The 18,150-nt window shown below is 36.6% G+C and overlaps 1 protein-coding gene across 1 annotated transcript; it reads left to right on the forward strand.

The window, feature by feature from the left end:
• Positions 1–1,614: 1,614 nt before the first annotated feature.
• LOC104111308 (trafficking protein particle complex II-specific subunit 130 homolog) lies at positions 1,615–17,927 on the forward strand. The gene is made up of 21 exons (XM_009620981.4): positions 1,615–2,002; positions 3,227–3,456; positions 5,327–5,508; positions 6,219–6,402; positions 6,815–6,905; positions 8,617–8,777; positions 10,092–10,181; positions 10,444–10,605; positions 10,872–10,933; positions 11,259–11,349; positions 12,050–12,213; positions 13,158–13,356; positions 13,612–14,157; positions 14,248–14,460; positions 14,657–15,041; positions 15,122–15,218; positions 15,291–15,375; positions 15,783–15,972; positions 16,427–16,725; positions 17,164–17,254; positions 17,360–17,927. Exons 1-21 carry the CDS (start codon positions 1,939–1,941, stop codon positions 17,533–17,535), a joined length of 3,762 nt encoding a protein of 1,253 aa, XP_009619276.1. The 5' UTR covers positions 1,615–1,938; the 3' UTR covers positions 17,536–17,927.
• Positions 17,928–18,150: the final 223 nt, after the last annotated feature.

Below are 18,150 nucleotides of genomic sequence, written 5' to 3' on the forward strand. Positions count from 1 at the left end.
ATGAACTTCCAAAATTGATCATAATCACTCACCCCTTCCAAAATCCATCATAATCACTCACCCATTTTTTTGTTTTCGTTTATTATCTGTTAATCTTGTTCTGATCGGGCTTCGTTTGGTCCAAGTGATGCAAAACTTAACTTCAACTGCACAATGACAAAATATACGACTTTCCATCATTTTTACGGTCTGAAAAAAAGAAAAATAAATTAAAAATGGAGCTTCAGATTTTACAAGAAGGAGGAATGGAGCTTCAGATTTTAAAAAATGGAGGAAGAGGGTATTTTAGAAGGAATGAATAAGAAGACAATTAAATACAACCCATTTTGTACTGTTGGGCACTGGGAAGGGGGCTTTCACGCTCCTGTGCGTCGTGTTCCTCACACGGCCTGCTGATTAGGACCAACTGACGCCACATGGGCATGGTCAAGGGCCAAATGTGTTTATTAGTTACGGAAAAATGAGTTCGAGTGTTCAAATGAAAAAGTTGAAAGTTTATATATCGGCTTTTAAAACCCCGTCAAGTTTAAATGGCTAGAAAGCCATTCTGTCTTTATTTATTTTTTTGCTTTTCTTCTTTCTTTCTTTTCCTTCCCAAATTTCTTGTAAATTTTCAAAAAAGCAAGTGCCATTATGCTGGGCAGCCTCGCTCCCATCGAAAAAATTTACTTCTCCTTATAAATAACCATTCACTAAAATAAATCGTTACAGTTTTATCGTTCTAACACATATTTCTCACATTAAAAACACACATTCTCTATGTATAGAGAGATGGAGAGTGAAAAGGAAAACAAATTGCTTAATATGGTGATTCATGATATATAATGTTGGGTGACATTTACACCATGCATTGTTGCCATTAACGACCGTAATCAACCCCAAAAAAAAATCAAATATGCCATAGTTACTTCAATTTTACTCTACCATTGAAGGTCGTTCGAAGCTTCAATTTTAGAAATTGAGTTTTCGACTTTATTAGTAATTTGGATTAGGTGTTGTTCTAATCGATTGAAAATATTAAGAGCAGTTTAAAACTTAAATTTGAAGTAATTTGAGCTAAATTTGAATTAAATTTCAAAAGAGACTCAAGGAAGAAGACGAAACTAATTTTTTTGTATACTAATGTATAATAAGTGTACATGAGTGTACAAACACCTCTTATATACTATTATACACATATACACATAATGTATCTACCTTGTATAAAAGTGTAATTCTTATTAAAAACCGGTCCAAATCTTCATTAAATGACTTCAAATTTCATAAACAACCTTCTTAAACTATTTCTAACAAGTCTAAACAATACCCACTCTAAAATTCTCACAAAATCGAATTCTAAATCTAAGTCCACTTATCTAAACTTGTTCAACAATGATGGATTACCTTAAAAGTTTAATTTTCTCCACCCAAATAGATTTGCTTTGTTGCACTAGTGTTTGAGTCACATTTATTGATGCAAAGAGTGGGTTAGAAGCTTGAGATTTTTTTAAAAAAAATTGAATAATGATATCAAAAACATATTTTGAGTTGGATATTAAATTTTGGCCTATTATTGTTTGGTTATAGCTTTGCAAAGTTATATATAGGTCACCTCCTTAAAAAAATGTATGTGTGTGAACTTTAATTCTCTGTAAAAAAAAAAAAAAAAAAGAAAGGAAAAAAAAAGAAACAACGGCCAAATTAACCAAAGAGGGTAAAAACAGAAACGGAAAGGAGGAGCAAATCTACTGAGTAGCGGAAATCAGTGTTCAGTGAGCAGGTAAAAAAACTTCAGCGGCACATCCTCCCAAAGTCCGTCTGAATCAATCACTAAATAAAGATTACTTAAAAGGACATATCAGACGCGAATCGTAAAAAGGATCTTCGTCCGCTTCTTAGTTCGTCTATGGAAAATTGCCGATCTTAGTACAACACACATATGGTTTGTGCAGATCGGTAATGGCGAACTTCTTAGCTCAGTTTCAAAGTATTAAAAATACTTGCGATCACGTCGTCATTGCCGGTAACAAATCTCACCTCTCACTTCAATTTCTCTACTCATTTTATACAAACCCTAGCTTCATTTGCGCTCTTCTCAATTACTTTTTTCATGTGTTTAGTTGTTAGTAGTTTAAATTGAGTTATAGTTCCAATGTCTAGCGTTAACGCCGGCCACTGCCGCTTCAACTATATTAGCAACGTGATGGATCAATGTCTCCTAGTTTAGATCACTTAGAAATGTTACGAGGACTACTTCAGATATAGAGAGGCAATTTAAGACGAAAATGCAGAACTTGATTAAAACTATGCTATTTTTTCTTAAAAATTAACGATTTCATTGTAATCTGTCGGAATCAATATACAGTTACCTAATAGCAGAACATAATGGATGCAAAGGATGCATATAGGTTATACCTTCTCAAAAAAAAGAAAAAAGAAGAGGGATGCATATAGGTGATATTGACTAGTTGGATTAAGGCTCAGTTGTTGTTGTTGTTGCACTTATTATTACGTCCAGTATTTGTCAGGTGACTTGTATCTTATATAGAGATGAATGAAATTTTGGGACTATGTAGTTTTAGAGAACTCCTAGTTTACTTTAAACAACAAATTATTTAGTATTGAAAGGAAAATGGCTAAGTGGATTTAGAGAAATTATATAGCAGAACCAAGTTTGTGATTCAGTAGTAGTTGGTTGGTATATACATTATTTTACTGTAACTTCGATATACGTGTGAATTACGTTGTACAACTGTGGCTCGTAAGTCTGTTGTGTGTCCAGTATATTTGCCGCATTACTGAAGTTATGCTCACCTTGAATATTGGAAAGGTAAAACATGTTTGTTTACTAGGGGGAAGCTTTTGGTAGTTAGTGCATTTTCTTGGCTTCTATACTTCAGGCTCATGTGTGGGCATCCTGCCTGGAGCGTAATCTATAAATGTGCTACTCCTATGTACTCTCTCCAATTTTTGGTAAATGTACTTGAACAAGTAACCTCCCTCCTTTTCTTTTGAAGGGAAGATATACTACTACTAGTTTCCTGTTCCCATTTCTGGCTCTACTAATACTTCTAGTTTAGAAACCTTAATCTGGAGCTTTATGAGCTGCACAGTGCCGGCATCAGACATATAAACACATAAACTGAGAGCTGTAGAATGATTAGTTCTTCTTGTAACTTTTTACTTTTGTACATTATCTTGTACGGGCCAGTAGCTCAACTTCATTTTCCAATAAATTACTCTGCAGTTGAAGATGTAAGTGATTTATGGCCCCTTGTAAAGAAGGGGTTTGAAGACCATTTGCCATTCAAGAGAGCTTTTCTGAATAACAAGACCCGTAATCCTGTGCTTGTGGATGAACTGCCAGCTGAATACATATTGACAACAGACTCAAGACTTCGTAGCCGATTTCCTCAAGAGCAATCCTTATTTTGGTTCCGAGAGCCGTACGCCACTGTGGTTCTTGTCTCTTGTGAGGTAGGAAGCATATTTAACTTCTTAAATTTGACTATTCTATCTTGGTTCATTATTCAATAGACATAGAGGCTTTGAATGAGTTTGTAAAAGCGTTTGAAGGAGGTAGTGATAGAGTATCGCGGGAATGAACCATTAAATAAGGGACTGTAACGAAGAAAATTTCTTTCTTCATCTTTTTGTTCTAGCTCTAAGTAATTTATGGAGCATGTTTTTCCTTATTTGTCCCAATGTCATAAGCTGATGGTTCACTCTTCAAAACTTTAGATGATTAGAGCAGAGGCGTATCTAGTATTTTAATAATAGGGTGCACCATTATGTTAATTAAAAAGGGCATGGGGAATTAGGAATTTGTTTATTTATAAGTTATAGAAAGAATTAATTAAAAAGAACTATAGGGACCGAACTCCCTGACTTGAGGGACAAAAGGGGCACTTAGTCACTAGTGCACTAGAGTAGTCACTTGAGCATGGGTGGCCACAAATATATTTAGGTACATAATCTGAAAAATTAGTACTGTTTATACATAAGAGGGAGGGGAGCATGGGTGCATGTACCCCACCCCCCTCCACATACACCCGCCCCTGGATTAGAGGGCAATGACCTGGCCGTGTTGAGGTAGCTCAAGTATATGGACCATTCACATAAACGTTCATGTCGCAAGAAGTTAGTGGTGGTTCAGGGTTATAGAGAAGGAATGGGGTAGGGGGAGAACAGATTTAGACTTGTTAGCTTATAAATTCAGCTCCTGTCTTGGGAGGACTATGCTAATATAGTGCTGGTGGTTGAGTCGAGGAATATTATGGTTAAAAATAAAAGAGAAGGTAAGTGGAGCCAGCGTTATTAGCTTATATTCCTGTTTGGATAGGACTAAGGCACTAAGCTCATAATGATTGGTGGCTGAAATGGAGAAATCCTTTTTTTTATAAGGTAATAAATTTTATTGACAAATTTTGGGCGTAAAACCCGCATACAAGAGGTACACCAAAAAAAGTAGAGTCCTACATAAAAATATGATTCTCTAATCTCTATGAATTACACCCAATCTTCTTTACGAAGAGGAACTTCATGGGTGCACCAAAAAGAAATAAGAGATAAAAGACTACTTTTCAATTGTATAAAATTCATTTCTATCCCTTCAAAAGCTCTCCTATTTTTTCTCTCCAAGTATCCCGCTTAAGTGCCAAAGGAGCCACTTTTCAAGCCCTATATCTGCTCTTCTTTCTACCACGATTCCAGCTGAACATGACATCTTTCACGGTTTCTGGCATCACACACGAGACATGGAGGAATCTTATTCCAAGTAGTGTCTGTATAGAGAAAAAAAGGTGGATGGGCAAAGCGGGTGAGAATTTTTTGAAGGTGGGTAATTGTAGAATAGGGCAAGTTATATGCCTAGTTTATAAGATTGAGAAAAGTAGCTGGTTATACGCATGATTGATTCAGCGAAATGGCCCACTCAAACTCATTTTCTTGGATTTTCATGTTGGAAGTTGGTTTTTCCTAGTGGCGGACTGCATGATCTTTTATTAAGAAAACTGCTTATAAATTAGCATTCATCCTTCTTAGAAGGAATTGAATTGGACAAGAAGTTCTAGTTATGCACAAAAAAATCATTGCCCTCTTAGTGAGGGATAAAATTGGCAGTTAAGGAAAACCCTGAAGTTCTTTCACCTTTGAGTTTCTAAGTTGTGATGGTCCTTTGAGTTGTTTTTTTTAATCAGTCAAGTTGTTTAGTTTTCTTGACAGCATTTTCTAGCTTAAACTGCTTACTTAACACCCGGCGTTTACTCTACTTCTGCTTCTTTTGTTGTGAAGATAGTTTCTTGTTTGTATACAGTAAAGATTGACAGCTTCTTTTTTCCCTTGCTAGGATCTTGATGAGTTTAAGACTATTCTCAAGCCACGCCTAAAGTTAATAGTTCAAAATGATGAAAGGGAGTGGTTCATCATCTTCGTATCTAAAGCGCCATCTCACAATGATCAGGCTACCAAGATGGCGAAAAAAGTATATGCAAAACTTGAAGTTGATTTTAGCTCCAAGAAGAGAGAAAGGTGCCTCTGCTGCTAATTATATGAGTACTGATTTTGCAATTAATAAGTGTGCTGATTGATTGCCACTCATGCATCTCAAATTGTTTTACAAAGGATAGTCTGTTGGGTTGTTATTCAATGTCCCGACTTCTCTCTCTTTCCAGAAGAAATCGACTGAATGGGAAATTTTAAAGAATATTTTATTGAGCATTGGAGCAATTTTTTATCGGTAAAGCTTTATATTAATAATAAAAACCAGCAAAATTGACCATTAGAGCAACTTGCAAGAGGTACAGGGATCGTACCCCTGATCTCCATCTTAATTCTTACTTCTTCCTGTCAATAGAAACCATTAGTGCATCTTCTTTCTGGATATCATCACCAAGGAAGGTTACGTTGCGGTTCTAATAAGAAGGCTAATTTGAATAGTTATCATTCTTCCTCTTATGGATTTTGGCATTAAGCTACCTTTTCATTTGACAGGTTGTCATACTGCTAACTTTCACTGCATGTGGTCTATTCCATTATCTGCCTTGAGTTAATACTATTTTCTTCAGATCTCTATGATACTCATCCAGTTAAAGCATCGAGTTAAATGACATATTGAAATTACGTGAAATCAGAAAGATGTAGACCGAAGTTTACCCAACTATTATTTTTGTTTCTTTTTGAATAATTTTTCAACAGCCAAAATAAATTCTCTCTCAAACCTATTTGGATATGTTGTATAGATGTTGCAAACTAGATTTTCATGGACCTGATACAAATTTCTGGGATGACTTGGAAGCTAAGATAATGGAATGCATCAGAAATACACTTGATAGACGCGTTCAGTTTTATGAAGAGGAAATAAGGAAGCTCAGTGAACAGCGCTTCATGCCTGTGTGGAACTTCTGTAACTTCTTCATTTTGAAGGTAATAATGTTGAAAAATATACCTTCCTTCCTTAACGAAATGGTTAAAATTGTTCTTCATCTTTAGTAGGATTGTCATATGTTAGTACCTGGTTTTACAAATATAGAGAAGTTTCATCTTTTAGCAATCTATACATGATTTCAAAGATGGCCTGTTTGGAAAGCATTTTAGTGCAATATATCTTCTGTTGCTGATTATAACAGTTAGTAATGAGTTAGTTTTATGCTTTATAACAGTTAGTAGGTTAGGTCTAGATAATCTAAGTTTAGTAGGTTAGCTTTGGATAGTAAGTGATTATATTATGCTTATGTGGAGTTGCCTCAAACTATTGCATTGTTTGCTCAGCATTAGATTTGTGTCGGGAGGATCCATGTTCTAGATTTTTCAGTAACAATTTTCTCTCATTTAACAGGAAAGCCTGGCTTTTATGTTTGAGATTGCTCATCTCCATGAAGATGCATTACGTGAATATGATGAACTAGAACTCTGCTACTTGGAAACAGGTGCTTAATGGTTGACTCTTAATCTTCAAGATGGATCAATGCTAATTGTTTAAATTCACTGCTAAAACATAGTCCTCCTTCTCGTTTGATTTTAACCTCTTTACTTAGCCATCTTTACAAGTCTACCTCCTTTCTTATTATGCCATCGGATTTTAAAGGAAGCAGCATTTCTGTTTCAATTTCTCTTTTTTTAATCAGGTAAGAGCATTTCTATTTCAACTAACTTTCTTCCTCTATTAGTTATTTTTTTTGTTGTTCAAAATTGAGTAGATTGAGGAATTCTGACTGACAATTTCAATTACTTGTCCAAGACAAAAGGATGGGCCGTGTGAAAATATATTTGCGTTAGCATAAACATATCTTTCTACTGTCAGTTCCCCTGAAACTCTTTTGGACTTTGTTAGCTCCTTGACTTTAGACTAGGCCTTTAGTAATAGAGATAACATTGTCTTTTTTCTTTTCCTTGCTCTGTAAATTTTGCATCTTCTTGATGCCTTTTTATTGAAATCCATTACCTTGTCAAAAAGCATAGTCTACTTGTTTCCATGTGTAGCTTTAAAACATCTCAATGTTATCTAGAAGAAAGAGGTCCTTTTGGCACAGGTTACAAGGATTGCTGGCAAGTTTTACTTTTTTCCATTTGATGATTGTTCGTTAGTTGACATTGTTCTATTCTGTAGCCGAGGAGTGTCTAGTGATTGGTGTAATTGAAGAGCTTTTGTGCTTAATTGCTAATTTTGTTCCTACTTTTTAGTAGGTGACCTTAGTTCTCAATGAAATACAACTTTATCAACAGAGAAGCTTATCTCCACCATGTGCATAGTCTGTATAGTGTCTGTCTGTCAAGCAAAGTCTGAAATAGATTGCCTCGATCAAAAGATTCTTTTTCCTTAAGAAATATCCTAATTGAGAAATCCTCATCTCTGTTGACCCTAAAAGGTTCTCTATGTTTCTCTACGGAGTTTGTCAAACCTATGTATATGTGAATTTGCATTATGTCCTACAATGTCAGTGCTCTTCATAAGTTATAGAACCAAAGATGCTTGCAGACAATCCTTACTATATTACGATCGGTTCCAGTCCAGTAGTTCTTTTGACAGTAGATGCTTTTTTAGTTCATGAGCATTCTGATTTATACTAGTATTTCGTAACAATGAAGGTTGGCGTGAAAGAAATGCTAAGAGCCCGTTTGGACATAAAATTTGATGGAAGATTTTTCCAAAAAAATGTCACTTTTTTTCGAAATCAGCGTTTGTTCATAAAATTTCCAATTTTCACTTGAAGATGCATTTTGGAAATTTTCGAAAATTTGAAAAACTGCAAAAAACTGTTTTTCAAAATTTTCGCTCAAATCACTCACAAAACTTCAAAAACAACCCAAACTGAAATTTATGTCCAAACACAACTCTAAATTTCAAATACCATTTTCACTTGAAAAAAGTTTTCACCATTTTTTCGAATTTTACAATTCTTATGTCCAAACGCCTACTAAATCAATTTAATTTGATGACATAAGATCATCAGTGTCCTTTCTTTCTCATCCCTGAGGTCTGTACAATGAGAAACCACTGTGATAGTCTGCTGATTTCTGTTATGCTTTGCAGTGTACTATTTAGGCTAACTTGATTTGCTCTAATAATCCGATGGTTTCTGGTTATGAAAATTGGTAAAGCTGATAACTGACCCGATCTTCATCTCTCATATTGAATAGTGAATATGACTGGGAAACAGAGGGACTTTGGAGGAATGGACAGCAAAGATGATCAGGCTGCATTGCTCAACCCAGGAAAAAAAGCACTTAACCAGATTGTTCAGGATGATTCTTTTAGGGAATTTGACTTCAGGCAGTATCTATTTGCCTGCCAATCAAAGGTGAGTATGGAAAGACCTATGATTAAAATGGGCTAGTTTCTGCACAAGGTAAATGTCTTTTATTATTCAGTTGGAGGAAAGATACATACTGCACTGTTCTCTTGCTTTCATCGTCCTTCTCTCTGTTGGGACATGCCAAAAATGTTGCCCCAACAAAAAGATGAAAGGAACTCAAGTACAATTTCTAGTAATGCTCCAATATGTAAATTTTTGGCACTGACATAGTTGCTCCAAGACTTGCAACCCTAGCAAGTGAAATCAATTTGGTCATTCCTAATCCATCACGTGCATTTTGAAAGAGGATTATAAAAATTAGAAGAGGAAGTTCAGCTGATTAACCTGCTAGGGATTTTTATGACTTCAATTTTGGGTGGATTAGTATCTGTTACAAGATCTTTTGACATTTCTTCAGTCTTCCTTGTACTTCTCCATGGTCCCGCAACATGATAAAGCTGTCAATGGATCAGCGACGCAACAATATTGTATTAGCCATATGATGGATGCCCTCATGTATGAGCACTCTCACAATGATGAGGATTCCTCATGGCTTTAACTGGATGAGTACAACAGTTTTTTCCCCCAAATTTCTAGAAATTTGTGTTTTCTAGAGTCTACGTGTATGTTGTTGCTAACTTGCTATAGCTGAAGAGATTCAGATTCTTTGTGGTTGAAAAAGATAATGGAAATTCTATGTGAACCATACTTTCTCATTTTGTAGTATACGGGTTGTTTCCAATTGCAGTAGTTGCCTCGTTCTACTTTCATGTTTAGCATAATTCCATGATCCTGATAATACTCTAGTAAATTCTTGTAGCTCGAAAAAATATAAAACTTATCAGATATCTACTGAGGGAGGATAAGTTCTGAATATGTTCCTCATTTTTCATCTGCACCTTTATGAAGAGCATTTAGTGCTAAATAATTCTCACCGGTGCTCAACTTTGAGAAATGTGTTTGTTAGTTTTAGGAAGCGATTAGCATTTAAAGGTATGAATTCTCTCCAGTTTAATTGTTTGGTTGGGTTTCGCGTGTCACATTTATTATTTATTCTTTGCAGCTATTGAAATACCTTTTTGGCTACTACTGTTCTGCCGTTTATATGTTCAAAACACTAATTGGGATAGAAAGATACTGCAATATGAAAGATTGTATCATGCTCATAAGTTCAACCCCCTGGAACCCAATAAACGATTAAAGAAAAAAAGAAGTAAGAAGATAGAAGGAGCTGACATCACTTTTCCTAGCGCCTGTATTATCTTAAGCATCTGTCTGATGATGTTTAATCAAGATTTATTTTTCCATTAATACCTGCAGCTTCTCTTTAAGCTGAGTCGACCATTTGAAGTAGCATCGAGGGGGCATTCATTTATTATTAGCTTCTCAAAGGCGTTGGCCCTTCATGAGGTAATGAGACATTCTCTTCTACCTGCTTCATCATTTCTATTACCTGAGAGGATTGAATTCTTTTTTTTTTAAAACTTCAAATCCTCTTTTTATTTTTCATTTCAATCCTTTTGCGTTAAAAGACAACTTAATTACCAGTATTATAATGAAATGGGTCTGAATAGAGTGGAACATATATAAATGATTCATATAGCTCCATTTATATCGGGATTGAGGTGTAGCTGATTAATTGATATTTCATATGCGCTTCTCTTTGTTCCAGAGTATATTGCCCTTCTGCATGCGCGAGGTGTGGGTTATAACCGGTTCCTTGGCTTTAATCACTGCAACTGCTTCTGAATACAAAGATGGACAAGTGGCGGCTGACATTGAGAAAGAGTTTTACCGTGTTCAGGGGGACCTTTATTCTTTATGCCGTACTAAGGTAAACTAAGCTATGCCTAAGAGAGAGGTATCATCTGTTGAGGTCAAATGTATCTACTGAAGACTAACTTTAATCCTGACCATCCTATGCAAGTTATTGTCTGATGATTTTTGAAATGCTCGTCACGTGTATGCAGCTTTGTAGGGCTGCCATTTTGCTCAAATTTTCCAATAATTTTGATTCTTGATTCAGTTGCTGTTCCTTTAGCTTTACATATAACAGATTACTATCTGCCTTCCACTGAAAGCTTGTAATGGTTGTGGCAGTTCATGCGGCTGGCATATTTAATTGGTTATGGATTACATATTGAAAGAAGTCCTGTGAACAGGTAATCATGCTGTTTGCTCTAGACAGCACCTTTTTCTTGTATTGGTGCAGTTTTTTGAACCAACCATCCTACAGGAGGATAATCCTAGTCATACAATAAAGGCTGATTAATTTAATGAAAAACTTTTGTCATTATCTGGAATTTTTGGATCAGTATCTGGAATTTTTGGATCTGTTGGTAAAGATGTAATAAGGTGCTCTTTGTAGGTGCTGTCTGCTCTGTTTTGTACTCTTGTGTACCCTCTTGATACACTTTTCATTAATAGTACTTTACCTTATCATTTTTTTTGATGATAGCTTATGTATATTTTCATTCTTTTGAGCAGTGCTTCACTTAGCATGCTGCCTTGGCCTAAGCCAGCAGTTTGGCCTTCTCTTCCACCCGATGCTTCATCCGAGGTTCTTGTGAAAGAAAAGGTGCGTTTTTACTCACGGTATTATGGAAGAGAAGTCAAAACGGCATGCCCATTTGAAAGCATACCATTCTTTTGGTGTGTGGAGAATGCATGAGGAGAACTGGTTTTCTTCTATAGCTATTGCCTACAAGAAAATTTTAGAATAGTGATATGCAGAAAAAGGTGTCTGGCTTGTAAAGTTAAAATCCTCCCTTCTCATCAACTGTCAGACGTTGAAAGAGCAGTTAGGACTCATCCTGTAGGGTTAAAGATAAGCTTAGGAATGAATATGTTGCATATAGGCAACCTACTGACATATATGAACTAAAAAATAAGCAACTAAAAAAGCTAGAGGTTTGCCGAATCATTGTTGTACACAAATAGCTAATATTACTTGAGTTGTAAGTAGATGAGATAAAATTTATAGCTAATATTACTTGAGTTGTAAGTAGATGAGATAAAATTTTCATGTTCTGACCTTCGATCTAAGTTCATGGTGCCATTGGCAGGGTGAACACTTTTATAATAGACTGACATGAATATTTGAGTTTTCTCTGGGGTACCTGCATTCCCCTGGTAATCATATTGTTCCGTGGCGCATTTCAAATTTTCAAAGGTCTGCTTAGCCAGCAATAATGGGTCCAATATCACTTTTTGATCATTTGCATTTATGTTTTCAGTTGAGATGCCTTCTGATACCCTTGGCCACTATTTCTTTGCAGATGATATTTCAAGAAAGTCAGCGGGTTAAGCATTTTGGTATTCAGAGGAAGCCTTTGCCTCTAGAACCATCCGTACTTTTGCGGGAAGCAAATCGCAGAAGAGCTTCTCTTTCTGCTGGGAATGTGTTTGAAATGTTTGATGGACATCCAAATGCAATTGATGGGTAATGGAGATTGATTAAGATGAATTCTTTATGTGTACTTTTTGTTCAAGTGCATTTGTATACTTAACAAGGTAAATGTTGGTGGGTGATAGGCTGTTTTGAGATTATCAGTTCCCATGATTTGAAAACTTTAGAAGTTTGATACTTTTGCTATATTGCTTGCTTAGGAAGCAACAAGCTTATGGAACCACTTTGACTTCTTGACTCTTAATGCATTTCTGCTTTTACTCATCACTGTTGTGCAGTTGAAACCTTTTAAAAAACAGCAACATATTGAACAATCAGTAAGGTGAATAAACACTGCTATCAACCACATGTGCTGATTTTGAGGGAATCACTAAGTACTAATGGAGGATATAAAACTTAAGTAGACTATTTTAGCTGATTTTTGGGTGTAATTATATGGATGCATGGACAAAGATTATGGTTTATGTAAGAGTGTAAGTATGTTTGATTAATCCAAGAATTATTTCGTGAGAACATCATTAACAGACAGCAGGGCACATAGAAAGGGATGACTGGCCTATATCGTTTTCATGGATTTCTTTTCTGGTCTTTTAACTAAGGATGTTTTCCTGAGACCGTATCGTAAAAAAACGAAAATTAAATTAGAACATTGGTGTTAGTTTCTCTCAGAGGCTTCAAATTTTCATACTCCCTCCATTAAAAAAGAACGAACTTATTTCATTTTTAGTCCGTTTAAGAAGAATGACCCCTTTCTAAATTTGGAAACAATGTAACTTCAAACTTTCCATTTTACCCATAATGAGATGATCTATCTCCACATAAATATCTATGGATTGTTTGACCACAAGTTTCAAAAGTCTTCCATTCTTTCTTAAACTCTGTGCCCGGTCAACTAGGTTTCCTTTTTGAAATGGAGGGAGATGTTTTATTCTGAACCTCAAAGGCTGAGCTCTAACCTTGTCGTCATCTGCCGACAGCTCAGGTTCAATGTCCTCACCAGCAAAAGCACAGTTGATATCAATGTCAAGAACTAATTCTTCGCCTGGAAACTTTGAGAGCTCAATCGGCCGACCTTTGAGGCTTTCAGAAATTTGTGTTGCTGCTGAGCATGCTTTGCGGAGTACAATTTCTGACACAGAACTGTGGAAATCATTGTCTTCTGTCCAGGAATTTGAGGTACCTATCTTCTCTAAGGACTATATATGTACCTGTGAATAGGAATGGTACTTTGAAATAGAGTTATGTATACTACTTGTTAGCAGGTATGATGCTTCAAGTTTGAGTTCTGCATAAATCTTTTTTGATTGCGCGTAAATTGGAGACCTTGACATGCGTTATTCAGCAGCAAATTGATTTCGCGTCTAATGTAGCATCATATTTTTTTAAATCTTCCTCATTCCTTATTGCAATTCTAATCAGTTTTAATCTTAGGAAAAATACCTGGAGCTGTCAAAAGGTGCTGCCAACAATTATCATCGTTCATGGTGGAAGAGGCATGGAGTTGTACTTGATGGTGAAATTGCAGCTGTCTTCCATAAGAACGGAAATTATGATCTTGCTGCAAAATTGTATGAAAAGGTTTGTGCTCTTTATTCTGGTGAAGGATGGCAAAATCTTTTGGCTGAGGTCCTTCCCAATTTAGCTGACTGCCAAAAGGAACTCGGTGATCAAGCTGGCTATCTATCTTCATGTGTGAGATTGCTCTCATTGGATAAAGGATTGTTCTCCAGCAAGGAACGTCAAGCATTTCAGTCTGAAGTTGTTCGTCTTGCTCATAGTGAGATGGAGCATACTGTGCCTCTAGATGTGTCCTCACTGATAACATTTTCTGGCAATCCTGGACCAGCACTGCAGCTTTGTGATGGCGATCCTGGTACCCTCTCTGTCACTGTATGGAGTGGATTTCCTGATGACATTACTCTTGAATCACTTAGTCTCACTCTCACAGCCACAACTAATACCGATGAGGGTGTTAAGGTAATCTGTTCAACTCACTGTTGCTTTTTCTCTAGTAGTTCTTAGAAAGTGGTATTCTAGTGTAATAAGTCTCTGAATTTTTATCCTCAGGCAATAAAAAGATCCGGTGCTACGATATTAAAGCCGGGAAGGAATATAATCATGGTCAATTTACCTCCGCAAAGACCCGGTTCTTATGTTTTGGGGGTTCTTACAGGGAAAATCGGCCTACTCAGTTTTAGATCTCACAGCTTTTCAAAGGGTGCTCCTGCAGACAGTGATGATTTTATGAGTTATGAGAAGCCAACAAGGCCAATCTTAAAGGTAATTTATCTGCCATATAAATGGGAGAGAAAAAAATGAATTCTGAAGGTTGTGATGTGTATTCCAACAGGATAGAGAATCATCCTTCGCTTCTATCCTCAAATATTCTTAGTGATTCTTTTGTATGCAAATGATCTACAATTATACAGAATGATCATCTGAAAGGCCTTCAATATTTCTTGAACTTTTTTGAAAGGTATTCAAGCCGAGGTCTCTGGTCGATCTTACTGCTGCTATTTCATCTGCTTTATTGATGAATGAACCTCAGTGGGTTGGAATAATTGTGAAGCCAATTAGTTACTCTCTTAAGGGTGCAATTCTGCACATAGACACTGGTCCTGGGTTGACTATTGAAAATTCGCATAAGATTGAAATTGAGGGTCACACGAATGGGCACACAGATGATTCAGATCATTCTGAAGGTTCTAAAGATGACAGTTCTCCAGCTGCTCCAGAAGTAAAGCAAATGTCTCTTCACGATGGAATTATTCAGCTGCCTGATTGGGCAAGCAACATAACTTCTGTTTTGTGGATCCCTGTATGTGCTACCAGTGAGGGACTTCCTAAAGGCGCTCCTGCAGGTGATGATTAATAGCCAGCATAATCATGGCTCCATAAATCTGTTTTTTCCCACTGCCTAAACACCTGCTTTACCTATCAGGTGCAGTTGTTCCCCAGAGACAGAACCTAGTGGAGGGATTAAGAACAATAGCTTTGAAACTTGAATTTGGGGTGTCGCGGAACCAAATATTTGAAAGGTTAGCTTCACTTTTTCATTTCATATGTGTATTCTTGTTAGTGAAACTAATCTGGAATCTATCTCTTTGCAGGACAATTGCGGTGCACTTCACTGACCCCTTCTCTGTAAGTACACGAGTTACGGACAAAAGCACTGATGGTAAACTGCTTTTGCAGGTAATCTTTCATGTCTCCTTTGTTTCGCGGAGTTTTGGGGGGGGGGGGGGGTGTTTCAGTTTCAGGCTAGAGTAGTCATTCTTTCTGTCAAACGGTGTTTCTTTATAATTATTTTGGACGCCTGAATTATGTAATAGAAATAGAGAATAAAAATAATGGGCTTCAAGAGAAGAAAAGACGTAGAGGATGCAAGAAGCCCTCTGAGTTTGCATCCTTTGTGTTAGGAGGAATATTTCCAGTTTTTATAGTCAGTTTTCCCTTGGGTTACACTACCTGGAAATGCAGGTGCTTGTCTCTGTTGTCTGCAGTTGTGTTTTACGGAATTGTCATTTCAGATTCAGGAAATTGCATGACCTGCATGAATGCCAACTTACTCATGGTTGTTATTTTTTCCTGCTTTTGTCTAGGTGATACTGCAATCACAAGTACAAGCTACATTGACCATCTACGACTCTTGGCTTGATCTTCAAGAAGGCTTTGCTCACACTGGAAATGGTGATAAAAGGCCAATCTCCGGCTTCTTCCCCCTAGTGATCTCTCCCAAATCTAGAGCTGGAATTCTCTTCAGTATATGCCTGGGGACTGCACCAGTAGAAGGCATGCTCTGTTATTTTTTCACTTTCACAGTCATTATTGTTTGTCCTTTATGTATGGAGGGTCTGAGGCTGATACTAAAGCACCTAATTATGGCATATCATCCACTAAGCACCTAATTATGGCATATCATCCACTAAGCACCTAATTATGGCATATCATCCACTACAGTTTCTGCAATACTGGGGAAATCTTGGACGGCATTTTTCCCTGCAAGCTTCTGATTAGCCATAGACCAAAAGCAGAAAAGAAGATAAAATATCTACTGGAGTCTACTAGGGATTATTCCTTTATGGACAGTTGATAGGGGTTAATTTGAATTGTGTGAAGGAGGAAAGTGCATGCAAGTTTTTTTCCAATTTTTGAAACACATATGAACCATTTTAAGAAGCATCTAATGATCCTTTATGATCTTAGTTTTCACTCTTCACCTTTTCTTTTTTTTTGGTTTGTTTAGAAGGAGCTGAGATCCTGTATCCTGAGAGCATTTTAAATATTAGATTTGGTATTTTGGGAAATAGAGCTGCTGGCGCGCATGACCTCAATGCTGAGGAACCTATAGGACCTGATGGATCGACTCAGAGTCTGATTTTCAAGAGCTCCCTTCTTTTACAGAGACCCGTGCTTGACCCTTGCTTTGCAGTCGGTTTTCTGCCTCTTTCTTCAACTGGTCTTCAGGTTGGACAGCTTGTTAGCATGAGATGGAGAGTTGAAAGGTTAAAGAGTCTGGAGAAATGTGCAGCTTCTGAAAACAATGTAAGTATTTCACCTGATAATCTGCTATCCTCTTTGGGGAGATTGGCAATTTCAATGTTAATCCTGCCTGTCCATACAAATTGCTCAACCTTTCAGTAATGTTAAGCTGTTTTACTGTTGTAATTTTTCCTTTCTCCTTTTAATCAATCATTTGGGTGATTTACTGGATAACTCTGTTGTGTTTTCCTGACATCTACTTTGAATTTACGAGAAAGCTTATTCTTTTTCTACCAAATTTTTGAAATAATAGAAAGTGATGTAAAATTCAAAATGGAGCCCTGGCTGCTGATGCACATGTATATCTTTTTAATCTAGTTAGTCTTGTAAATTTCTTGCATCTTGTAAAAATTAACTTGTAATTCTGTAAATATCATAATGGAAACATTCAAGAAGCTTCCTCTAGATGACAAGTGCATGTTTTTTATATGCTCATGCAAGGATGATGTCCTATACGAGGTCCACACAAATTCAGATCACTGGATGATTGCTGGGAGGAAAAGGGGACATGTCTGTCTGTCCACAAAACAAGGTTTCTTCAAGATGTTAATTTTTTTCTTATGATTTTTGACTTTCAACTTGTATCTCAAGTGCTTCTGTACTCTGGTGTACTCATGCTTGTTTTGTACTCTGACAGGATCGAGAATAACTATTTCAATATTATGCTTGCCACTGGTTGCTGGATATGTTCGTCCTCCTCAGTTGGGCTTGCCAAATGTTGACAAGGCAAATATTTGTTGCAATCCTCCTAGTCCACATTTGGTGTGCGTCTTCCCTCCAGCTTTGAGTTCTTCTTTCTGCATACCGGCCTGAAGACTTTGGTCATCATTCTGACCTTTACAATTGGATTGATCGTCCTTTCTCATTTAAAAAGACATGAGCATCAAGTGGACGATTTAACTGGAAAACTTCAAGTCTGCCAGTGTTTGTACAATATGTATTCTTTTTCCAAGTTGCAACAATAGAGAATGTGAGCTTTTGCACGTTAAAGGTGTAGACTTACTGCTGTATCATATACTCATGTACAGAGAACATTTTTGCTTGTACAATAGAGGAGATGCTGAGAGATGATTTCCTTGTACACGGAACAGTTGTCAGGAGAAGGATGAAATTAATAGGTAAAGAGATTGGTTTTCTACAATACAATGTGCATGCTCTGACAAACTGCTCTTGTTCTTATGAAAATGTTCGATGTGATATAGTAATATGCGTTGTATGCCTTGCACTTTTGGTTGCTGTTGGAAATGGACGTTGACCAGACGTCATTGGAGCTCGTATGGATTATATACATTGCATTTAAGTTATATGCATTAACAGTGATAATGTTATTTGACCTGTTATAAAGATAAAGATTATCAACCAATGCTAAGTCTCTTAAATAAAGTTACCTGCAATTACCTTTTGATCTGACCATTAGTGCACATAACT

The sequence above is a fragment of the Nicotiana tomentosiformis genome, chromosome 7, assembly GCF_000390325.3.
Source record: "Nicotiana tomentosiformis chromosome 7, ASM39032v3, whole genome shotgun sequence".
Classification (NCBI taxonomy): Eukaryota; Viridiplantae; Streptophyta; class Magnoliopsida; order Solanales; family Solanaceae; genus Nicotiana; species Nicotiana tomentosiformis.